This window comes from Sinohyriopsis cumingii, chromosome 13 (genome assembly GCF_028554795.1).
Source record: "Sinohyriopsis cumingii isolate HCF-2022 chromosome 13, ASM2855479v2, whole genome shotgun sequence".
NCBI lineage: Eukaryota > Metazoa > Mollusca > Bivalvia > Unionida > Unionidae > Sinohyriopsis > Sinohyriopsis cumingii.
Window position 1 is genome coordinate 64,566,802 of NC_142973.1, and position 25,571 is coordinate 64,592,372.

General features: G+C 34.5%; 2 protein-coding genes across 4 annotated transcripts; one reads left to right on the plus strand and one right to left on the minus strand.

Moving 5' to 3' along the window:
- On the plus strand, window positions 1–19,293 carry LOC149785730 (uncharacterized). Of its 3 annotated transcripts, XM_089979612.1 has the most exons (4): window positions 8–405; window positions 1,843–2,027; window positions 7,545–7,606; window positions 12,511–12,638. In XM_089979612.1, the coding sequence occupies exons 1-4, from the start codon at window positions 254–256 to the stop codon at window positions 12,556–12,558; spliced, it is 447 nt and encodes a 148-aa protein (XP_089835738.1). In that variant the 5' UTR covers window positions 8–253; the 3' UTR covers window positions 12,559–12,638. The 3 variants fall into 3 exon arrangements, with proteins under 3 accessions (XP_089835739.1, XP_089835737.1, XP_089835738.1); XM_089979613.1 differs by lacking the exons at window positions 7,545–7,606; window positions 12,511–12,638 and adding an exon at window positions 19,121–19,293 and having other exon boundaries at window positions 1–405; XM_089979611.1 differs by lacking the exon at window positions 12,511–12,638 and having other exon boundaries at window positions 1–405; window positions 7,545–8,465.
- Window positions 9,568–25,408, minus strand: LOC149785731 (uncharacterized). The gene is made up of 4 exons (XM_089979614.1): window positions 24,828–25,408; window positions 18,726–18,748; window positions 18,136–18,172; window positions 9,568–15,353 (listed from the first exon to the last, which is right to left on the minus strand). The coding sequence occupies exon 4, from the start codon at window positions 15,345–15,347 to the stop codon at window positions 14,598–14,600; it is 750 nt and encodes a 249-aa protein (XP_089835740.1). The 5' UTR covers window positions 15,348–15,353; window positions 18,136–18,172; window positions 18,726–18,748; window positions 24,828–25,408; the 3' UTR covers window positions 9,568–14,597.
- Between the last annotated feature and the right edge of the window lie 163 nt (window positions 25,409–25,571).

A 25,571-nucleotide genomic window follows, 5' to 3' on the forward strand; every position in this document is an offset into this window, starting at 1 on the left:
AACGTTCAACAAAAGCCTTCAGTACTTTCTGTCCACTCCGTTGTTATCACTCTCGCTAAATCGTGCAAGATTTTATAGTCACTAGATTTTATAGTAACTGTTCCATTGCATTATCGCTTGGAAGTTTCTAATCCATGTATGTATAAGTCTTCTTGGTGCAAGAGTGTGTCCTGAAAAAAAACAAAAAAAAACAGGTGTCCATTCTCATGATTCAGCGATATATTGATAAGCAAAATTAAGATCGAGATAAAGTATGGTTTTCTTAACTTCAAACTTAAACGGAGTCGCTATGTTTAACTTTCCGACGAAAATGTGTTCAGTTTTGCGGACACGCACAATCAGTTATTGGAAAACACTTTGCTGTGGCAATAACTTCACCGTCCACAGACCCATATTTGCACACAGGTGAGTATTCCATATTGAGTTCCGTTGCTCTGTATAATTTGACCTTAACCATAGAGAGTGTGTACTTTAGGCCGATAAATCATCCGTACACCCGTGATGATATTGATTGGCGGTTTGGGGGGATTATATCGTCTATTCATTAAAAAATGCAAAAATCTGCAGAAAATTTTGTCTGCACACATTGGCGTTCATTTTATACACTTACCGGTATTTCTCGCGGCCTTGGAACTACCGTCGGCTGAAGGGTCTTTTGGCGACAAATATATTAAATTTCCGGAGCAAATCCTATGTTTTTAGCGTTTGTATAGTACAATCCTCTACTCTGTGGCCGTTTTGAATTTCGCGCTAGATGTGACTGTTACAAAATAGCGGTAAGTGTCTAAGTGTACACAGGTGTGTTCCTGAAAGATCTGCATGCAGGAAAATTGCAAATTTTAATGAACAGCTCACATCAGACCCACATATAGTCAGTCAGTATCAGCACAAATTTGGGAGGTTGATTGATCGGATTATGTGTATCTGTGCCCACAAAAATCAATGAGAACTGATGCTTTTTCTTCTTCTTGCAGTGGATCTTGGAATTTAGTGTTTTAGCAAGGTATGGGAACACACACACACACACACTGCTGGGGAGGCTCGAATTCGCGATCACTAGGTTCAGATGTGTTTCTTTTAGACCATACTTTACTTGGCGAAACTCACTTAGCATGAACCATTGATGTAGCTGCAGCCACAGCTCAGACCCCTGCATTTTATACATATTTTTCATATCTCTGTAAAAGGACACGCGCTTCACCGTATTTCTGTAAAAGTTTTAAAAAAGATTCGTTCATTACTAATAAAAAATATAAACTACTGAAATATAGGTGGAGAAGAATAAGGTCATACATTGCAAGTCTACATAAGGAACAATATGCTTTCCGACATATGGTTGTTAACTAACTGAGCTAACCAGTAGTCTGTTTTCACTAAACCAAGTCCAACAACTGTAAGAAAAAAAGAAGAAGAGAAAAGAAAATAGCAAATATCATATACATGTCAAGTAAAAAGTCATTTGTATAAGCATCGCAATAAACCTGTTAATGAAACTTCATTTGCTTCGTCTGAAGCGGTTTCGTGTATTCCTCTCAAACAGTTACGGAATAGACGATTGAATATATCATTCCATATTCCATGCCCCTGGACCTTTTTTCTGTGACATTCTTTACAATATTTCAAAATCATATCAATAAAAAATAAATATTAATTTGCATTCCATGGATCCAGGTATTGATCACATGTCCCTAATATCTCTAAAACCACTTATGCGATCTTATTTTACCATACACAAGTAAACATTAATGAGGTTTAATTATCACGTTCCTCTATTTGAAAATGAACCGAACCTAGTTCAATACTGATAAATCATTATATTATTATTTCAAATATATATTCCAGATTTTATGGCAGTAGAGTCGATTTCCTCTATGAGATCAGGCCGATGCGCAGGTCTGACATTCAGAGTCTTTACGAGTTGACATCGGAAAGCGGACGCAATATAGAGAAATCATGTCTTGAATGTGCCTTTGATACAGATCCTAGCAGGTTGCTTGTGGTGGTCAAGGACGATGGGAAGGTCATAGGTAAATACCCCTAAACGACTTGCTCGCTCTTTAATTGTCTGTTTCGCCTACCGTTTTCTTTTTCTTCTTTCCTTGGTCTGTCCCTCATATATTATTTAATTTGACATACAGATAGACATCAATCTGATTAAAATCAGATCTCCACGGTCCTACGTCAAGATCTGACAGCGACCGATTAGGGGTCATGTTCTAGTGACCTATATTATTACCATACACTCTAATAGTGTCAACCAATCAGATCAAATCATATATTTTCGCATTTGGTAGACTCAGCAGTACAGCTGAAGAGCATTGATGTGTGCCGAACGATGTGATTCACTTTCAGATTTCTGAAAGCAGTATCTCCACTAGCCGATTAAAATATCACGAGAATATATATATATATATATATATATATATATATATATATATATATATATATATATATATATATATATAGAGAGAGAGAGAGAGAGAGAGAGAGAGACAGAGAGACAGAGAGAGAGTGGCGAGCAAAAATTTCGACCTTAGGGATTTTCCAGTAAACATAAGCGACGTAAACAGCTTACTAATAAATTGTTCTACGGCCGATGTCAATTACAGACCAATCAGGTAACAATGTCAACTTAAATAACGAGTGCGTAGATTGTTTCTTTTTCTTTTTTTTTTTTTTGGGGGGGGGTCAGCGCTCGCAAAACAAATCTATGTAATTGAGTTGTATAATGAAAACAACACTGGTAAAACGCACAAAGATCACAGAACTATTGTTTCGAATGCTTTTTGGCATAGCAAGAAAATTGGTCCTGTTGCCTCTAGTTTTTCGAATAATTTTGTATCTTTGCTACGCACAACAGCAAATATTTGGATAGATAACGGAGGCAAATTTTATAATAATAAGTTTGAGACATAGCTAGGGGGAAGAACCAATCTATTTGTATTCGATTTTTAACGAAAGCAAGGTGCTTGTAGTAGAAAGATTTAACAAGACGCTGAAGTATGCTACGTGGAAACATTTCACACGAAACAGCAATAGCAAGCCAGTAATAAAGATAACCAAGACGACGTGGCAAATAAGGTATCGGGTATACTTTAGACGAAAGTATAATGCTGGCGACCAAGTTAGACTTTGCAGATACAAGAAAACGTTTGAGAAAGATCATATGGCAAACTGGACCAAAGAAATGTTTGTTGTGTCAGAAATATTAAAGACAATTCCTGTTACAGTCAAGATTGCAGACCTTAGTGGCAAGCCTGTCAAGGGATGATTTTATGACCAAGAATTATCCGCAGAATATTTATAAGACAAGCGGCAATCAATCTTATCTTCATTTTATCTGAAAGAGGTACTGAGAAATAAGTCTGTCGTATTCCTCAAATATAGTCTTTCTTGTTACGGTTTTGCACATGACAGCCTAATCATGCATACCTTGCATCAGAAACATTATTTGTAAAGACGTAATGGAACTTGATAAATTTTTGTCGCCTGGTAAATTTACTGTGACGAATCTCTCAAAAGATGTCCTTTAATTATTCATACGACAAGTTGAATAGCGGCAGCTAATTTCTTATTTCATACTTTCTAGTTTATCTAGGCGGGCTCGACGTAGTTGTATTGGTCATAGTCACGGACAATGACATCTTCGTTCTCTTCTGATTCGTCTATTTTTATACAAAATTTCACATGGATCTTAGTGAGTCATCACTATCACTAACGAAAAATCCTGAAATAAAGAAGCTGCAAAATCAATGGAAAACAACAAAAAGTTTCTGACGCAAGTCTTGGTGACAGAGCAACATTCGGAAGCTACAACAATGCTAGCTGCGATCACATGGCCAAGCTTTCTTCTGCTACGACAATTATTTGCTGATACTTCATAGCGTGTCCTGCATAAAAATATTATTGACTGCGTTCGGAATTAACAGGTTGGAGATATAATCCGCCATATATATGCATATATACAAATATACAGCGCAGGTTGTTGAGTTTCTGGCATTTGACGTTCCTGCCTAAGACGTTTAGGTTATTCAGATATAAGAAAGATTCTGTCAGATGAACTGCGTTTGCATCGTGGCATAAAAATTTCTTTACGACTTTACGATGTGTTTGAAAATACCCATTTACAGAAGCCGAGACACATTTTATTTCAGAACCAGTACGTTTATTCGACAACATAGATCTCAAAAAAATAAATTCTGGCTGGATTCTACTTGGCGTTGAAAGATGCTTGGTGAGCACGTCCAAATATGATCCACTCCGCGGAAAATCATATTTGGAGCTGCCTGGTAAAATTTAAAATAGCCAAAGCTGTGTGAAGGTAAAAATAATTAAAACAAATGTTTTATGTGGTCTGTATTCTGCTTAAAAAAATTCCAAGCCAGGTAAGCAACCATACCGCATACCAAGACATGTTGAATTTTACCGGGATTTCTTTCCTATGCAACTGAACGATTTGCCAAAATTTGAGAGACTAAACAACATCCCAGTAAATATTTTTGCGCTTAGCAACAACGCAAATATCTAGGTTGATTTGCTCAACGGATATGACAACACCATGGACGGCCATTGGTGCTGGATCAATTTTTTTTTTTTTTGGTTTGATGAATGGCCAGTACAACAAAACACAAGGGAAAATGTTTTATCAGAGGCGTAGCAAGTGGGGGGGGGGCAGGGGGGTACATATGTCCCCGGGCGCCAATGTACAGGGGCGCCAAAATGAGGCTTACAACGTTACATTATAATAAGTAAACAAGGGTAATATTCAAAAATGTGATTAAACGGGGAGGGGGCTGGGGCGCCAATTTTATAGTTCGTCCCCGGGCGCAAAATATCATAGCTACGCCTCTGTGTTTTATTGCAGAAAATGTTTGCAAGATTTATCTGACGAACTTCTTCTGACGAAAGAGATTATGCCAGAATCGTAAAAGCTATCATGCCTGATAAAAATAATAGCACATCGAAATTTGAGAACTGCTGTCGTATGACTATGACACCCTTTATAATTTATGCTGATTCTGAGTCATCCCTACCTATGGTTCAGATAGTGACCCAAATAAGTCTTCTGCAAGAAAATATTAGAAACACGTTCCTACTGTTGCGAAATTGTCTGCGTTAACAATCAGCTAAGTAAGACTATACATGTTTAAATGTTTAGAACATTTCATGCAGAGCCTGCTAGACGTAGCAAAAGCTTTGAAAAATCAGAGACGAAAATAACTTGCATGCCAAGTAACCTAGAAAAATATTTATCTTTCTCAACTGGGGAAGTGTGTTTCATCGACCGCCTGCAATTCATACATTCTTCCCTTAAGAAGCTAGTCAAGAACACAAAAATGAACATGTACATTGCAGAAGCTTTTTCCAGCGACAACCTTAGTTATCTGTTCGAATACATGACATCATGGGAGAAATTTGATGAGACCGCTCTGCCGACAAAGGAAGAATTTTACAGCATGTTAGACGGCGGAGTTGTTTTTGATCAGGACTACGACCAAGCGGCACATGTTTGGAATTAACTTTGATATAAAATGTCTTGGCGAATATCATGGTCAGTATTTGAAAACAGACGTGGTTTTGCTGGCCTGGTGTATTTGAAAGTTTCACCTCTGCATGTCGTATGGACCCTTCTAGCCCAACTCTGTAGTTGGAAGCTGCGCTCAAGTTAACACAAATTCAGCTGGAGTTGCAAACAGATATTGATACGCATAATTTTATCAAGAAAGGAATCTGAGATGAGAATAATATATTTCAATGTCTGGCCGTGCTGGTACTCGAAAATAAACCTGTGCGCACTGAGTACCTTTTGACATCTATATATGCTATTGAGAGGAGGGGTGGGCATTGTTGTTAGGAATTTTGTGAGAATTTCATGAGACAAGATATGCCTGATATATCCGGTTTCATTCGACTCATATAGGTCGTAGGAAGGATGCTTTCTCCAAACCATAATATATAAAGTTGATATAAGACAACATAAAATGTAAACTTTTCGTAGGTAGTGTATGAAATGCGGCTACTGGCAATATTAATATGCGGCCATATGAATAGAAAAACAAAATTTGTTCAGAAATAAAGTCTAGAATTTACTGTTATCCCAGTTAAATCGTTCCTCAGGAGATATGGCACATTTGGAATAGCACCTGCGCCCCATCGGTACTGTTAACGGCTTTCAGACTTATCTAAATCGTGTGTTCACATGTTACATTATAACTTCCTCCGACCCCTGGGGATAAAAATCTTTCAAAAAGACCTTTCTACGTGTTTTAGTATCGCGGAATGGACTCCAGCCAGAATGTCAAGACAGATTAGCATTCCCATGAGAGACCAAACCTTTCAACAGTTATGACTATATAAACTTAGGAATCTATATACAGTGTAAATACATAATATACAACGTTGCCAAGTTTATGGTTAGTAAACTTTGCATATTTTGTATTGATAAAATAATAGAACATAATCAGAGAAAGAAACTCGTTTGCGCCTGTCATCAATTTTGTCTAAAATCATTATATAGTCATTACATAATCACCGTCTGCTATCATTTTTTGTGTAAACAAGAACGTACGCAGTTCTGGATGGTGTAGGACAGAAGGTCACACTCGCCACACCCGTGTTGTTAGTAAAACAGCTACAGCAAAGATTTATTTTCGGCAACAAAATGATGCAGATAAAACTCATTGTCTGAAGAGGGACGATGGCGGTGCCAGCATCTCTCGATGAAAGATGATTATGTCTGCTCAACTCAGAATATACTGGAGAAGAAAAAAGCGCTCTGCGTTCCATCTTTGCTAAACAAGGTTCGGATGTGATAACCCTATTCTACACCTTGGTGTATCGAGTAGATATTTCTGTGCTTCGGGTCTGTGAATTTCATTGGATGAAGCGGCAAGGCACTGCATCCAATCAAAATTAAGTTGTTCAAATTTGACACTATTCCTACATGATCGAGACAAGGGAAGCACACAACTTTAATGGACTGATAAATAAGCAACTATCGACCGCCGGTCGTGTTTGCACAAATACGTTTCACTCAGATAGACTTGTAATGGCTTCCCTCTGGTACATAGTCATACTTTCGATGCTAAACTTGCAAAGTATGCTTGTTAGGTCAATTGCCTCCACTATTTTTGGCCGATGTACAATGCACCACTCTATTGGTTAGTTGGCATTACGTACTAAGGGAGGCAACTCATGAAATCCAACAGATGTCGCAAGGACAAAGCAACAATATATCTGTTCGATCCGCCAAGGTGTAGATAGGGTTATCATATCGGAACCATGGCAAACGAAAAGATGGCTGCTGTCTTGTAATAACTAAACCGCCTCTCATTCTAGTATATAGAGTGATACAGACAGACGTATTGTATCAGATACCTCTAATATCCAAACCCCAACGGTTTTGAAGTGTTATACAAGTGACGTCAATACAAACTGGTTATTATATACAGAGCAATAACTTGTAAGCGTAAACAGTAAACTCAAAGATATAAATCATGATTCCATTCATCGTTTTTGACTTACTTTTACATTTAACTTTTCAGGACATAATGGTGCGATTGCGCATGGACCGAGGATTGCATCTGCTGGGTTAAATATCTTAAAGGTAGATTATCGAGGTCTTGGCATTGGCCGAGAATTGATTTTGAGATTAAATGATCTACTAGTGGATATGAATGTTGGTGGGAACTCTCTGCACGATAAAATAACATTTTATAGACAGTTTGGCTTTAATATCAAATCTTACACTTTTCAAATTGATCATGGTCCAGTAAACCCAGACATTGCTAAGGCTGTGCCTTCCGAAGGCTACGAAATAGTCCCTTTGTTGGATGTCAAGTTTGATGACCTTCTTGATTACGACAGTGATCTCCATTCGGTATCAAGACACAAATTCGTCCGCAATTGGACAGGCCATACATCTGCAAGGACGTACGTTGCTTTGAAGAGCGGAAAGATATGCGGATATGCGGTCTTGCGACCGGCCTATGTGGGATACAAAATGTATCCAATCTATGCAGACGAACCCACTATTGCTAAAGCACTATTTTGTAGGCTTGTTTCATATATACCGAAAGGTCAGGACGCAATTTTCACCCAGCCAGTGCAAAATGAAGTAGCAAATGAATTCGTAGCCGCTAACAAATTTGAAACACGATCGACGGTAACTCGTATTTATAACAAATGGACTATACCATTGGACATAAGACGAGTTTATTCCGTTGCCTCGACGGAATTTGGATTGATATGATCTTCCATGCATTCGTTAAAACGATGTTTGCTCAGAAGAAGGCAAAGTGTGTGTGTGTGTGTGTGTGTGTGTGTGTGTGTGTGTAATAGCGTAAACCAATTTACACCTTGATGCCAAGATAAAAAGGGGTTTGCCTTTTAAGATATATTTTCTCTCCCAGCCTGACATGATTTTAAACTAGACTGTCCTACATGTAGAAGTAGGTAATATAAGTTGTTTAAAAGGTTCTATATTATATTTATTTTAATGCGGTCTTTATGATATCTTTCAGTGTTAGATAAGATTAATTTCAAATAGGTATAGCTTATATCACTTATTTTGATTAAAATGAAAATCCTGTTTGTGTTTTAATTTTTATTTAATGTATTTTTATTATAAACGTCTTAAAGCAACTGATTAAGTTTATACAGAAAGTGTACACAGATGAACCAAGCAATCACGCCGTCACCTACAAAAAATGTCTGCATAATGTTTATATATATATATATATATATATATATATATATATATATATATATATATATATATATATATATATATATATATATATATATATATATATATATAGTTACAATGTGTAAAATTGGGAAATAGTTTTAAAGTTATAAAAGAGCGACTATTTTTTAAAGGGAGGTAACGCATGGCAAAATAATTGCTTTGTCTTTATTTGGATAATGTCCAGATGAAATTACATTTGAAATAATTTGAACAAATATTTTAGAATTAAATATAAGGAAGTCATTTATCTATATTTCTGATTCAATTATTTTATCTCTTATACACGGCTTACTAAAAAAAGTATTAATTAAGATAAATGAAGAATCTGCTTTTAAAATATTGAATTTAATTTCCCCGATAAGAGACCAGCGCAAATGCATACATTAAATTAAATTGAAGTACACCTTCTCAAAGTGTAAAGTGATATCTGAAAATGGTCTGTCCGATTTCAAGTTAAAATGTCAAGATTTTTATTTGTGTAACTAAACCTGTTCAAATTATAATGCGAATGTGTATGATCATTTTATATTTGTTATTGATTGAAATTTACACAAATCTTACTTTTTATTGGCTTTCTAAAGATTTAAGATTTTGTAAAATATCAGAACTCATGAATAATAATGTATCTGGGAGAAGTAATCACTATTGAAAATGTGTACATTTAAGTATCTCATAAAGTCTTGAACAGATTTTGATGAAACTTGTACTGTTCATGTTTTGAGATATTCTAATTTTTGAAAACATTTAATTTTAAGCTTCATTGTCACTGTAGGACCGTTTTGGCTTCATGGATCGCAGTAAATACCAGACTAATTAAATCAGTGCAGTATGAGATTTTTATTAACAGCTTGCAGAAAAGCTAACGAAAAGAACAATATATTGATACCAGCAGATCTCTCTCTCTCTCTCTCTCTCTCTCTCTCTCTCTCTCTCTCAACCTCATCTCCTATAGAGCATATATAGTTCGTTAAATAATATATTACATTCTCAGTTGTAAGAAATGTTTCTTAATAAAATAGAAATGTCAAATTGTTAATCTTGACTGTAACGATGTAAACTTTCGTTACTGACATTTTAAAAATATCGAAATAACAAGAAAGGATTTTATAATATATCTTATTAATCATGAAATAATATAGAACCTGATTTTTATTAAATCAAATTTCAATCTCTTATGAAAGTCACACAGGCTTCATGCATAAAATAAAGTACCTAACTTCCTTAGAGTACTTTATCCATGAGATTCCTGTACTGAGTCTAAAAAAAAAAGTAAAAAAGATACACACTGATGATGTTACTGACGTACAGAGGCTGACTCGTATGGAGGGATAAGATAATGGGTGGCCATATTTGGCAAACGTCATTTTCCTCATTTGCAACGGTTTTATTAAAACTAACCCCACTAACAGTTGATATGATGCATTATATAAGGCAAAGCTAGTTACACATCTCGAATTTGTTTACTTTAGGAAACCACTTTGAATTAGGGTACTTTAGGATAATATTATGAAATTGGGTACTGTATAATTCCAATTTTATTTGGATACTTTAGGATACCATTTTGAATTTGGGTACACTAGAATTCCAATTTTATTTGGGTACTTCAGGATAGCAAATGGAATTTGGGTAATTTAGAATACCATTTAGAATTTGGGTACATTAGAATTAAATTTTGAATTTAGGTATTTTAAAATACCATGATGAATTTGAGTACTTTAGAATCCCATTTTGAATTTGGGTACTTTTTGATAGCAGTTTGAATTTCGGTACTTTAGGATAATGATTTGAAACTGGGCACTTTAGGACAGCATTTTGAATATAGGCACTTTAGGATACCATTTTGAATATGGGCACTTTAGGATACCATTTTGAATTTGCTTACTTTAGGACACCTTTTTGAATTTGGGTACTTTAGGATAGCAATTTGAATATGAATATTTTAGTGTAGCAATTTCAATATTGGTACTTAGGAAACCATTTTCAATCTGGGTACTTTAGGACAGCAATTTGAATTTGGATACTTTATGATACCGTTATGAATTTGGTTACTTTAGGATACCATTTTGAATTTGGGTACTTTATGATAGCAATTTGAATTTGGGTACTTTAGGATAGCAATTTGAATTTGGGTACTTTAGGATAACATTACGAATTTGGATACTTTAGGATAGCAATTTGAATCCTGGTACTTTAGAATACCATTTTGAATCCTGATACTTTAGGATACCATTTTGAATCCTGGTATTTTAGGATACCATTTTGAATCTGGGTACTTTAGGATACCATTTTGAATCTGGGTACCTTAGGATACCATTTTGAATCTGGGTACTTTAGGATATCATTTTGAATGTGGGTACTTTAGAACACCATTTTGAAATTAGTAAAATTAATATAGTCGAGGCAAGCAGTTTTCAAGTGAAGGAGTCAGCTGTTCTAACAAAAAGGAAAGAGAGTTTTGCTTCAGTCAATAAAAAAGATAAAAATAAATCAGGTGTATTTTATGAGTACTTTTTCATCTTGAAATTAAAATGCTTGTTATTACGAAATATTGTAGGAAGTTGGTGTAAATATTACCATTATAGCCAGTAAAAATGCAAGATTTATTTTTAACCATTTGTATGACGAGGAAACGTAACTTACTTTAAAAGGAAAAACACGTGGATACTCTGCCTTAGTTATAGTGTTATTCATCTTCAGTAGATGGTTGACAGACATAAAAAAAACAGGCATCAAAATTACTGTCTTGTACAAACGTTAAAAATCAACAGATCTGAAGCTTTAAGCACAGAATAAACTATTTGAACATGGTTAATCAAACTTTTAAAGAATAAAAAAAATAAAGACATAAATAAGTAAATAAAATAAATAAATAAATAGTAGCTCAAACCCATACAATGGATTTGCTTTTCATTTCCATATATACAGTTTTGCTTTTAAAGAGACATGTGGATCCTTTTAGCAGCAAAGGATGGAAGAGAAGAAATGTATATGGATGGGTCAAATAAGTGCATTCAGGTTTCACTATTTTTCACCAATTCTCCTAAAATTGAGATTTTACATTTGTATAATTTATAATACTTCTGACAATACAGTATGTGTCTGTGCGCGTCTAACTGTGCAAGGGGTGGGGTTGTCTGTTGTCTGTTGTAGAGGATAAGAAAGATAAAAAATCTATGGTTTTAACAATTTAAACATCTAAATAGTTTCATTCTTGCACACGTAGCTGAGAAATTCATCAATTTGTATGAAATGGCAACATTTGTTCCTACAGATAAAACAAAATCTTTGCTGAAGAATTCAATATGTGGTGATTTTTATTATCCTTAATGAATGGCCAGTGAAAAATTAAGTATTGCCAACAACGGAATAGGAAAGTTTAATTTGTTTCTGAATCAGAATTTGAGGCAGAAACTGAATTGCTAAGTGAAACTATGACCCCATATAAACAAAGTTCGTTTGTCTTTACAGTGGAGCATGAAAAGCATCATTGCAAACAACACTAGTTTTACAAAACGAGCACTTGGATATGAAAAAAAAACCCCACAACTAAATAATGTTTAATTCTGATTCCCGAAAGCAAGCAGAATAATTGATATATACCACAATCGACAAAACAATACTTTTCCATTTGAACTTTAACCTTACCATCGTTTCATAGTAAAAAAAAGAAATAGTAAAATAATGCTTTATAAAAATAAACCAGAATTTTATCGTCATTTCCTTATAAATATGAAAACAATACTGACGTTTTCTGATTCCAGATCACCCTACTCTCAAACGAGGCTGGAAACACTTCTTTTCTCTCGTAATGTCGCGACAGAAAATTTCATCAGCTTTCATCCCGGCATCGGAGAGAAACGATCACAGTAATTCATTAGGTGAAATTTTCACTGACTCAATTTGACAAGATCCAATTACTGGGATAAATATAGTTTTGTTAGATATCTCTTATTTAATAAAATTGCTATAAGTAAGTGAAAAATGAACTAAATCGCTTAACATGTCAGCTTTTTTAATTATGAATATTATCTTAAAATGAAACACATTTTGATCAGCTGATATGCGCAAGAATATCAGTGTTATGAATGAAGCGCGTGAATCAATAGTCGTTCATTTTAACTGCGATCACACAAATTCTTCAACGTATGGTGGGGGAGAACCATATATGTGATTTAAAATTATTGCGCAGTTGTCCGATTATACATCACTGAAGATTTTGCCAGCTAAATGACTATGAAAGTTCCTATGCTTGGCAGATAGCAGGAATCAGGAAAAAATTAATAGTTCCGGTTCAGTACCCACAAATGTAGTCCCAGTCTATTTTTAGAGCATTTTTCCTGTCTCCTTTTGGTGGTGATACAAGAGTTAGATTTAGGCATTTAAAGGCAATTGTGTATTCTTTAGAATATAGGCTTATGGTGTGGTTGTCTGTGTGTGTGTTTCGGCGACAGTGTACAGTGAGTAATAAAGTCTTGGTGATGATCCGGAAGTGAAATCTGTGTTCCATTGAACGCTGGTTTGTTTACAGTCCAGCCTTTCAAAAAAAATGCCGGTGAACCTTTGACAAGAACTTTACCGTGAAGTCATCTTTGAAGGTATTTAAGATTAACATATGATTTGTATTGATTGTCACACAGTGGAAAGTTCAGTACTGAGAAACAAATGTAGAAAATATATAGTAAAATTAATTGTGTGATATGTCCAACAGTCGAACGGTTTCTCGAGGGACAATGAGAGGCTCTGATGGGGACTTGTCATGGGAATGACATCGTTATTTCGACAGTTATTTACAGTCGGATTGGACTGACTGTTGGAACTTGATGATTGAGATTTATTACAGAGAATGTTACTCATTTTTTATGCATGTCAAAGTGAGACTACTGCACGCTTGTTCGGTTTTAACCAGGAAACTTCCAGGATAAAATAGTTCCATCCTCGTTTTAGAATATGGTGATATGGAACCATAAAACTTCAGTATCGTTTTCCTACTTTCAGGAAATGAAGTAAGAATTATTGCTCTTTCTTAAGTACAAAATAGACAGGTATTTATTTTATACTTAGATGTGAAATTTAGAAAATTATTAACGAAATAATTTTTCATAATTTTTCATTTTTATAATTTTCACATGTGAAAATATATCCTTATATTTTCACAAGTGAAAATATAAGATTTCCCATCATGCCATGCGATGCTTGACTGTGTATTGAAACAAAATTTGTAACTGCAACAACAAAAACAAGTACTTTGCGAGCTAAAATAATAAACAGTTACTGACTTCTATTTCAGACATGGAAATTAATCTTTGAGAATGAAATTTGACCTGACCGCGAAGTTATTTCCCCTTACTTCCTGAACAACAACAACAAAGTCTGCAGTGAAGCAGTGCCGAATCGGACTTGCTTTGTTTTCAGAGAGTGTCAATCAGTTTATAAATGACAAAAATATAATTTACTTCGACAGATTAAGTCAATCACATCCTACCGTTTTCTTAAGTCACGAATATATTTATATGATCATGCTATGAAAGTGAAGTTTATTTACGAAAGCGGTTGGGCGTGAGAGCGTATTGTGCCAAAGAATGGATTTAATCTTCTGAACTTCGATGCTTGGGCACGTTTGGTATATCATAAAAAGTAAATTTTATATTTTTACGTTAATACGGGATAGATTTCATCTTGTGGTACCAAAAAGTATATATTTTAACTCGTGCCACTGCCACTCGTTACATATAATGCTTTTGGTACCACACAAAGAAATATATTAAATGAAAACTTGTGAGTTAGTTCATTTCAGACAAGAAACATTATGTTACGTTAAAGTTCTACGCCATCATCATCCCTTTGACCTCTAGTTGCCGCCAAGAGAAGATCGTCTAGCCATTTGCTGCACGTGCTCAGGAATTCTGGGATATTCTTTGACGTAAGTGGGACTTAATTTAACAAATCCGTCCACTGATTTTGTTGATCTCGGTCTAATTAGAACTTCCTCGAGGCACTGAAATCTTGGATCATCCGTCGTCTTAGAATAAAAAGTATGGAGTGGCACTATATCACTAAATATCCCGCGGTCATCAAATGTGTGGTAAATTTTCAGGTTTCCGTTCTTGTCGCGCACTTTAAATACGATATGTTTTTCGTTCTCACCAATTGTTGGTAACTTCAGGTCTTCTACATTGAGAGACAGATTAGTCGTGCTACGGCTATATATGCGTGATTCACGAGGAGTAGAGATTGTGCTTCTACCAAGTGCAAGCGCAGGAAGACGTGATCCGATTCTACTTCCGGTTCCGGTGTCAAACATCTGCTGATGCCTTTTCTTCATCATCACCCAGAATGATCTTTTATGCATATCAAGAAGTCTGCTGGCTCGTTGCTTTTCAATTTTAATATGAGCTAGTTTAACGTCTAACATTTGCTGTTGAGTTACATTGTCATAGAGAAGAACTCTAGATATGTTTGTCTTGGGCGATGCCAATGGTTTATTCTTTCCATAGTTTGGCATTATAGTGGGCGGTTTTTGCATATATTTAAGACTGGCCCTTCTCTTCTGTTCTTCACTGCCATTTTTCACGTTCTTTTGGGAGGAATGCACAGGCATGACAGTCTGAAAGGGGAAGAAACTCTGTTGTCATTGACTCTGTTAAGGATATGCATTTAAGATTACTTTTCAGCGCGAATAAGATGGAACTCGATTTTCCAACGTAATTAACCAAACAAGTAAACAAAATAAACAAATAATCCCCCTAAAAAGAACTCATTACTGTTTTATATTCGCAAATTTAAATTTATACTTAATAGTTTTGAAAGTGTAATAGTTGAAATGTATTGTCCTTCATAAGTCTTTCTGAAATTTGTTTGCAAAACATGCTGTATGTCCCTATTGCAGGCATGCAGACCTCCAAATGTTTAAGTAGAAAAGAAATTTAAAAATTATTTAAAAATGTAAAATGTGTTATAATTGCATGGGAATAAAAAATCTAATCATCTGAATATGCATACAGAGGTAGAAATACAATTTAATTTCTCTAGCTGACGTCCAAACATCGCGAAATAAAGAAAGAATTGCTGAAACGTTCCAGATATCTAACCATATCATGTTCATATAGCTATAAATGTACCCACCAAATTTGATTTCTCACTCCCAAGTGGGGTTTTTCTCAGTCATGCTGACAGACATTTTAGTTCTAAAAAACGTCCCAAAAAATGTGTACAGCATTTTATAATTGCTGTAACGGCCGGCGTATCTACATATGCATATAGAGATACTATTCAAGTTGCCTTTCTCTCCTTTGAGTGGTTTTGGTTCAATCATACTAACGAGCTGATTGAGACGTGTGGACGGACGGACGCCAGAGATTTTCACTTCTACAGACGAGTGGAACATGGCGGCATGGAGTTAATATTCCTCGAAGTAATACATACTCCGAAAAATGCGTTTGTTTTTTGCGGAGCTCAGTACTATAAAATTCTCCAAATTGTTGGTAAACTGTTATATAGATTTGATGAAACAGTATTCACAAAAGACGAGCAATCCATGTTCGTTAAAATGATCAGTGCATGCTAAGGCTTTATCCCAACATGCAAGCCCATGGCTGACAACTTAGCTCTTGCATGATTTAAAAAAAAAAAAAAGTAGCTCTAGGAATTACTGAGAATGTAAGCATAATAGATCCTACAAGGTCTTCTGCGATTTCAAACGAGTGGGTGATTAGCGTATGGGATTATCGTATGGCCAAGTGGATTATAGGACACACGGTACTAAATGTATGGAAAAATGGGAACCAGTCTGAAATGAGCGAATATAAAATAGGGTATATATGGGTTTGTCTGGCCAGGATTGGTTAATAATGTAAGTTATTATTTTTAGTAAAAAGAATCTTTTGAGAGCTCATCCTAGTTGTAACTGAAAAAAATAGAGACATTGTTTTATTTATTGAATTTCAGTCCTTTAACAGTTTTGAGTTTGGAATATCCATTACTGAATTTACACCTGACTCTTGGCGCGGAATTGAAATCACATGTTTCAAACACATGTAGGTCCAGAAAATGCCGCGGCTCATATCCTTTTCTCTACACAGAAGCTGACATCCAGGTTTCATCTATGCTGATAAATACAGGTTTGATCACGAGCACTCAGAAATTTAAATTTATTGCATATTTAATATCATGGTATTTGCATAAGTTTACTATGTGAACTGAATTAGTACCGCGAGTCCTAGGACGCCAGTACATGAGACCTAAGACTAGACTGAAACAAATTACTACTCCCGACCTTTTTTTTCCTCTCTTGTTTTTGTGGGATTGAACATAGAGAAAATTTCACCGACCGACCAGAGAAGGACCACCGACTGGCCCAAGGGAAGCTGCTACAATGCACCCCAAACACACAGCACACACACACACACACACATACACAAACACATACACACACGCAGACACACACACGCACATATATATATATATATATATATATATATATATATATATATATATATATATATATATATATATATATATATATATATATATATATATATATACACATGTGTGTGTCCATAGAAATGAAAAGTTCGTGAGCATTAAATAGCAATTTCTTTAGTAGTGCGAAATTAAAACAAAAAAGCAAAAACAGCTCAAGCAGTATGAGTGAGTATTTTGTTCTCACTCATGGTGTGAAAACGTCATTAAACTGTCAAACGAAAGGATCTCAACAACCTGTACTTGTGCTTTGAGGGATCATATTTTAGGATATGCTAGACCGTAAGACAACACCAAAGATGCACTACACTCACGTACACACACTCTCTTTTTCTCTCTCTCTCGCTCACTTGTAACATTGAAGAAAGAAAATTGATCCAAGTTATCAACAGAACTACTATTAACGTTTATTTGGTTTTATTGACCCAAGTACACATCCTTCTTATATATATATATATATATATATATATATATATATATATATATATATATATATATATATATATATATATATATATATATATATATATATATATATATATATATACATACATACATACATACATACATACATACATGTGTGTGTGTGTGTGGTATGTATGTATGTGTGTGTGTACATTATCTGTACTTGGTGTACATAGCGATAATCGTATTGTTTATTTCAAAATATCGTTGTAGCTTTCAAATAAGTTTTTTTACAACCATTTCCGAACGGAGACTATCCTATACACCCATACATCTGCCTGAGAATAAATTAAAGCTTAAACTTGATGAAGACCGAAAGTAAGATAGATAACTTTTTGTAAAACTCATTTTATGTACAAAAAGTGGGAAGTTGCCTAGGATTAAGCAAAAGACTTGACAAATCTGCAGAAAAACACAGGTATTAAACGAAAAAGTATACTCACCTAAATTTACAAGTTCAATGGAATGATCGATTCCAGTCTATGTAGCAAATAAAGTTAGATCAATCAGTTTTAAAGCAGTCTCAATTTAAATAGTTATATCAATAAGGACTGACTATCATAAAGGGTGCACTAAGATTGCAGACTTTTAATTAAAATGATGTTCTCTCAAACAGCATTATTCATACTTTTTTTTAACAATATCTTACAGAAAATATTGACTGATATAAAACTGGGTGCATAAATTTGAATAAAAGCTTCTGTGTAACCCCATAATTACACTTACATTTTAACTGAATTCAAAATGATTCATTCAAAAAGTTAAGTTCTTTCTTACGTTGTAATGACATAGAGATTTGATTCTGTACTTCAGTCTAGTTAACATGCATATAACCAGAACGACACTTTTTTAAGCATAATCATAAATATTTACACAAAAATTATTTTGAATAGGTCTAAACATATTAAAATATTTGCAGCAATAATAATCTTTACTATTCTTAAATACTTATCGTAGGTAGTTCTCTCCGGTGAAATTTCTGAATTTAGATTACTTAACATACGAACGTCGGTCTGCTTAAATTTATACTTACCGTAGCTAAGCCCAGTATCCCACCTATTGGAGAACGGAGTAGAATAAAAAAAAATATAAAAATATACAAATATACAAATTCCGTCAAATTATGCGCTATAAAATCAGAGTTTTGACTGTTCACTGAAAATCATTTATAATACAGAAGGAATAGAACCGGATCTATCAGCGCATTCAATCAAACGCGACTATGTCCAAATTGAAATATACAGCTGTAATACCTTTTTAATGCCTTTGAATCTATCTGAGGCTAATTCAGAACGCATCAGCTGTTTTGTAATAGGACGCTAACTCTCGTACCGTATATATACCTATGTATTTAATATAAGTTTGCTTCCTAAGTCAATGTCCTAATAAGGAAACAGAACTTCTCAATCATTTCGTGTTTTGTTTTAGAAAACTCTGCATCCGTATGCATACTTCACAGCCAGGAACTCGACTGTACGCATGTCCGCCGATAACCTTAGAACTTGGCAGACTGGGACTACATCTTCATATTATAGAGCACATAATCAAATCAGGGTGTTATGCGTCAGTTCCAAAATGCAGTTATTCAAATGTCCTAATAGACAAAAGAAAAGAACAAAGAAAAACACGACAGCAAGCTCAAGGTACAACAATAACAACAACAGCAACGATAATAATAATAATAATAATAATAATAATAATAATAATAACACTTCCAATATATACGATGTTCTTTGATGCCCACAAAATACCCTTTTGTATCGCAGACTCTATGGATATGTATCATTGGCTAGTGGCCTGTATTACAAATAAACACATTATTATTATTATTATTACTGCTTCAAAATTCAATTCATTTGACCAGAAATATGGCTGCTTTATGTAATTTTAATGCTTTTTCCAGTTGTTGCTGCTTTGAAATTTTCTTACTGATGTTTTAAAAGAAACTTATTTAAAATGCCAAGAGACCTAGGTGTATTCATGAAAAATAGAACTTCACGTTACCGTTAAAGTCAGTCTGACTATACTTATTCCCACTGATGTGTGATTCAGTCTGATCATTTATTTTACATATACATAGATGTACTGCAAATAAAGATTAGAAAAAGATTGTGTCGTTTTGTTTTGTTTTTTGTTGTTGTTTTTTGGCTATTTTTTTCAGTTTTGAAATTTTATTCACCAGGTGTCCATGGTATTTGCATGTCTTGGATCATTCGACTCTAATTTTAAAGGTTTATAGTAAAGCCCCAAATATACCATTTTTAAAGACTGCACTACACAAAATGTTTTATAATTAAGCTAAAAACATTCCAGAAGCACAGGTGTGGTAAATAAATAGTTACTATTTATGACTGAATACGTACGGTATGTTACATAAGAAGTAAACTGCAAATCAATCGATTCCACATTTGATAAAAGGTACAACTTGCCGTCAGTAACCAAACTGTATCACACTTATATACTTTTATATCTTTTGGTTAGATCTCTCTGAAAAATTAACTGTTGAAAATTGCTTGTGGTCCAAAATATAATTCAATGATTCTAAGGGAGGAAAAAAAAAACGATTTATCGGCTGCTTTTTATTAAAGCAGAAAATCAGCATGGAAAGAGAAGGTATTTTTTTAAGGAGGAATTTAGATAATCGGGTTTAATCTGTCTTAAAAATCTTTTTGATCTTTAGTTATTTCATTGTGAAATGTAAAGACAGTCTCAGAAAATAAATTACGTTGCCACTTACTGTTGATGTAACAGACTCGTCTTCGTGTATCCCAGCTACACAAGAGAAAGTACCTCTAAGTCAGGCTTCCTGAACGATTTTGGTCCCATGTTTGAAACGTGTTAAATTTATGGCAGCCTTCTATTTGCTTGTTCAAAGTTGTCATTATATGTGTGTGTAAAGAAACCCCCCTTAGATTGACAATACTTCTAGAGCAGTTAAATTCAAGAGAGATTTTGTCGTTTTTCGAATCATGAGTATATGAATATACGGCTCTTTTTCACCCTAGACGTTGACTTTTCTTGTGTACTCTGCCTATGCCGGTGAAATATGGCGACCATTGCAAAAAATGGAAATATCTTTAAACGATTTCTAAAAATGACGACTGGACAGAACTTGACCATAACACAAAGAACACTGGCATAAAAGGGTTTTAATATGTGAGAATGACGACTATAAACCATTAAAAATGGATGATGTTACCGGCATTGGTTGTTGTTGTTGTTGTAGGGTTTAACGCCATTTTTCAGCACACGATAGGCTATGCATGGCGGCCAGTATTAATGGTGGAGGAAGAACCCGGGAAAACCCCAGAAAGAACCACCGACCCACGAGAAGCTACTGGCGAGCTTTTTCACACACCCACATTAGCCGAATACTGGCATTGGAAAGACTTCTAAATAACCAGACTTGACAGAGAGCATCCCGGCAAAAATAATTTTAGTTTTATACAAATGATGCTAATCTTTTGTCAAATATGGATGAAGAAATAATAAAATAATGGGGGAAAAAACCTTCAAACAACTGTTTCCATAACCAATTAACAGAAACTGAATAATCAGATAGCATGCAACTAAACAGCCGGGTGGTCGTATACACATAGGCCAACAGCTCTTGTGTTGAGTGATCAGTATTTTGCGTTTTTTTTAATTCAGGAAAGTTTTTGGAATCAAGGAATTTTCATGATACTGTTATTATGTAACCTGAGTGTAATTCCATGCATTCAGATTGTATGCACTAATGGTAATGACAGTTCTGTTTAACTTGCTGAAGGTGTAGCAGTTAACACGCGAATGGTTGGATAATGTGTGCGTGCACTTTACTTTTAATACTGATATAGTACCATATGGATTTTCAGAAATAAATAACAGTGTATATATCTTCACAACTCGAAGACAAGCTGAAGTTCATATTATTCCGTAGCGAGTTTTGTTCTGGTTATTTTCTAGGATGGCTTACTTACGAGGTAAGCATGATTTCGAGCCAAATATTTATAGACATGGTGGAAAAATGGTTTCTTTGTATCTAATATTACACACACACACACAGATATATATATATATATATATATATATATATATATATATATATATATATATATATATATATATATATAATGGCAAACAATTGTACAACCAATTCTTTTCAATGCATAACTGAGATAGAACATGTTAATTATATGTTAATTGATATATAATGAAGTATGAAGTTTCTCCTCTCTGTACGTTAATTTATACGCATTAGATATATTAAGCAGTCAATTTTCGAGACGGTTTATTTTCGATATCAATAGTCGTAGACCTATTTTCGACGTCGGCTTAATTTTGGACAGTTTAGGCATAATATTTGAGTATAGTATTTGAGCCAGGGTACGAGCTGGCTTATATTTGGACATTTTAAGATATAATACTTGATTGCGGTACTTTTAGCGAAAGTGCGAGTTGACTTATATCTGGACATTTTAGGGTATGGTATTTGATTTTTGTATTTGAGCCAGAATACGAGTTTTATGAAATATCGAGAAAGAGTACGAGTTTTACGGTAAGAGTCTTTATTCATGCTTTGCATTCGTTTTTAGTTTATAGCCCAGCTCAAGTCCAATCTTAAGGCCTTCTACCAGGTTCAGTAAACCTTCAAGGCCCAGAACTCCTACGACTTTAAAGCCCTTTAATCAAGCCATGAATGGATATGTTTTGAGGTAAAAGAATATAATATTCACTCAAAACGCCGTTTCTAGAATTCAGTTTCGTTCGAGCAAAAACTTTTCTAAATCTGCTTCCGAATTTGATGCGACAAAACAGATTTCATCAATAGAGTTTTAAATATTTTATCTAGATGTTTCTAGTCATTCCTCAGCCTTGATTTTGCAAATTTGAAGAAATGAAGTCCAACAGCGATTATCAAGATTTCTAAAGTTTAAATGTTTTGCGCCAGATTTGTGATTTGAAAGTGAAACATTCTAAAAATATACTGAGGTCGAAAGCACTTTTTTCATTATTTATAGTTATATATTTACTCTCTTTCTCTCACACACATATATACGCGCGTGTCTCAAGCATGAAGTTTATTGATAAAGCAAGAAATCTAGCTAAAAAGATGGACTGTGCATTAACTAAATTGAGCCAAGAAACAGATTTTGACGCCATTTTTCGGCGTATGATACTGTGTCAAGTATAAATAGTGATGGAAGAACCCGGGAAAATCCCGTTAAGAATCACCTACCCACGGGAAGCTACTGGCAATATTTCTCAAACACCCACATCGGCCTAGCCCGAGAATCGAACCCACGCGGACAGAGGTGAGATGGCCGTTATCAGTAAAGGCGAGCGCTTTAGACCACTCGACTACCCGAGGTCCTCCATAAAAGAGATATTCCACTAGACACGTTCTAACAGCTCTCTTGGTGACATTTCGGGATATTTCCTTGCCTTTATGTCAATTTACAGATATGCACGAGTCTAAGTTGGTCACCATGTTCGTATTTGCTTCTAAGGGAATGCTAACTTGGGTATGAAAATGTTCACCCAATTAATGCGGTCACTGAGATGAAATAGAAACTAAATTTAAGAAAAAAATCAACGTTGGCGGGGATATGAAGTCGATTTTGAAAAAGACCAAACTTGAAATATGGCAAAATTTCTTTCTGGTTCGGTAATAGATGTGTCTAAAATATGTAAGGAAATCATTCATTTAAATCGATCAAATTTACGATGTGAATGAAAGTGGTTCATTTATTGAAATATCTGCTAGATAGTCATTTCAATAAAGTGTAAAGACGATTGTGTAAATGAAGTATAGAAATGTAACAACTGTGGATACCAGTTACGACTGGATTGACCATACCTTGTCTACTATCCAGACAACGAAATAGTATTCATGATTAGAAAAACAGATGAAAAAAATTTCGGATTTAATAATGGTTTATACCCGAGTAAATTTTTGACGGATTAATGGTTGTTGCCTGAGTATATTTTTTTGGATGTAATAATATTTGCTGCCTAAGCATATTTTTGAAAATAATAATGGATGTTATCTGAGTAGATTTTGCACGTAATAATGATTGTTATCCGTGTAGATTGTGGACGCAATAACGGTTGTTACCTTAATAGATTTTGGGTGTTACCTCAGTAGATTTTCGACGTAGTAATGGTTATTACCTGAGTAGATAAAAATATAAGTTTCAACAAACTAACTACAATAAAAATTTTAAAAAATCCACAAACCAAACTCGACTATTTTCTTATTTTTTTTTTCAAATGTAAAAGTTACATTGTACAAAGCAATCATAAAACTCGAGATGTATGTAATCCAGTTTTAAATGCTCATCTCTCTCTCTCTCTCTCTCTCTCTCTCTCAATAACTTACACAAAAAATATACACAAAAAATATTACATTTTGTGTGTTCTCCGTAATACTGCATACGTAGCTGTCAAGTCATGTAAAAAGACAAGTAGGAGAGTTTGGGACTTTGGTGGTTTAGTTCAACTGGGAGATTCTTACATCTTTCAAAAATGACATGTATATAACTGAAATTGTAATTGTGTTATGAAGAAAACGTCCACTGAAGCAGAGAAATCAAATGTTTCGCTCTTGTAGTGGCTATTTTCAATACCTTTAATGGAAATGTGGATTGTAAAAATCTGACAGGAAACTGAACAAAGATCATGTAGAGTTGAGTAAATTAATAATAATAATAATAATAATAATAATAATGTTATTATTATTATTATTATTATTATTATTATTACAACCATCAAGAATGACAATCAATATTTTACAAGAAAATAAAATATCATTTTGAACTTTCATTGATATGGAAGCCGATAATGGAGCCAGGTTTTGTTAGTTTTTTCTAATAACAATAATAATAATATTAATATGAAGAAGAAGAAGAATACGAACTCACGACCTACCGCATCCGAGGGACATAAACCTACAGAAATGTAATTAGGTGTATAAAGGGACACGGGCATAAAGCTATAAAATTTCTAAGTAGGTGTATAAAGGGACACGGACATAAACCTATAGAATTTGTAAGTAGGTGTATAAAGGGACACGGACATAAACCTATAAAATTTGTAAGTAGGTGTAGAAAGCGACACGGACATAAACCTATAGAATTGTAAGTAGGTATCTTACCAGTGACACTGTCGCACTTCGCATAACCAAAACTCTCCCGATGCGCCTTTTCAGGCTGTGTCTCCCCCCGATATGCCTTTCCAGACTGTGACTCCCGATATGCCTTTTCACTTTATGTAATGAGTCGAAAAAAGTCCAGATATTCAAAGAAATAAATGCATGCAGCCTTTTCCTTGGATTATTCAGCAACTTTTCATTGACGATGAAAGAGTCAGGAAAGTCCTGCTATTTCTATTAACAATTACCCGGACTCCGTGTCCTCAGAAAATTCCAATTGATCAGAAACAAGTCCTGAAATACCGATAAAGAACTTCCTTGAGTTAGTTCTATTCTTCAAGGACGTTAAGTGGGTTGTGAAAGTCCAGGTGTTGTAGGGAACGATTCCACTGAGTATATTCCTTGAATTTGTCATTAGCCTGTTAACTCTTGTTCCATAAACAGTTGAACATTTTTAATCCCAGGAACGTTTTTATTTTGAAAAGTGCAGTCGTAACATCCCGTCAAGTTCGTTCCTAATTAATTGGATGATATTTCCTTGTTCAGCTATTCATTTTACCTTGCAGAACGGAAGCAACAGTAGTTGAATTATTTACATGCTGATAATAGCATTCTCGATACTTGAACTATGCAATGTGTGAACCATGAATTGACAGTTTTTATATATTGCCCACTCGTGGTGATGATATTGTACGCTTTATTCAGTGCCATCTGTTTACAAATCTCGCGAGACTTAAGCATACAAAT

What these genes read in the sequence shown, in the direction of transcription:
- LOC149785730 (XM_089979611.1), top strand. Translation starts at nt 254, where the DNA reads ATGGTTTTCTTAACTTCAAACTTAAACGGAGTCGCTATGTTTAACTTT. An exon ending in AGACCCATATTTGCACACAG is followed by an intron (nt 406 to 1,842) that starts GTGAGTATTCCA and finishes TATATATTCCAG; the next exon opens with ATTTTATGGCAGTAGAGTCG. An exon ending in GGACGATGGGAAGGTCATAG is followed by an intron (nt 2,028 to 7,544) that starts GTAAATACCCCT and finishes TTAACTTTTCAG; the next exon opens with GACATAATGGTGCGATTGCG.
- LOC149785731 (XM_089979614.1), bottom strand. Translation starts at nt 15,347, where the DNA reads ATGCCTGTGCATTCCTCCCAAAAGAACGTGAAAAATGGCAGTGAAGAA.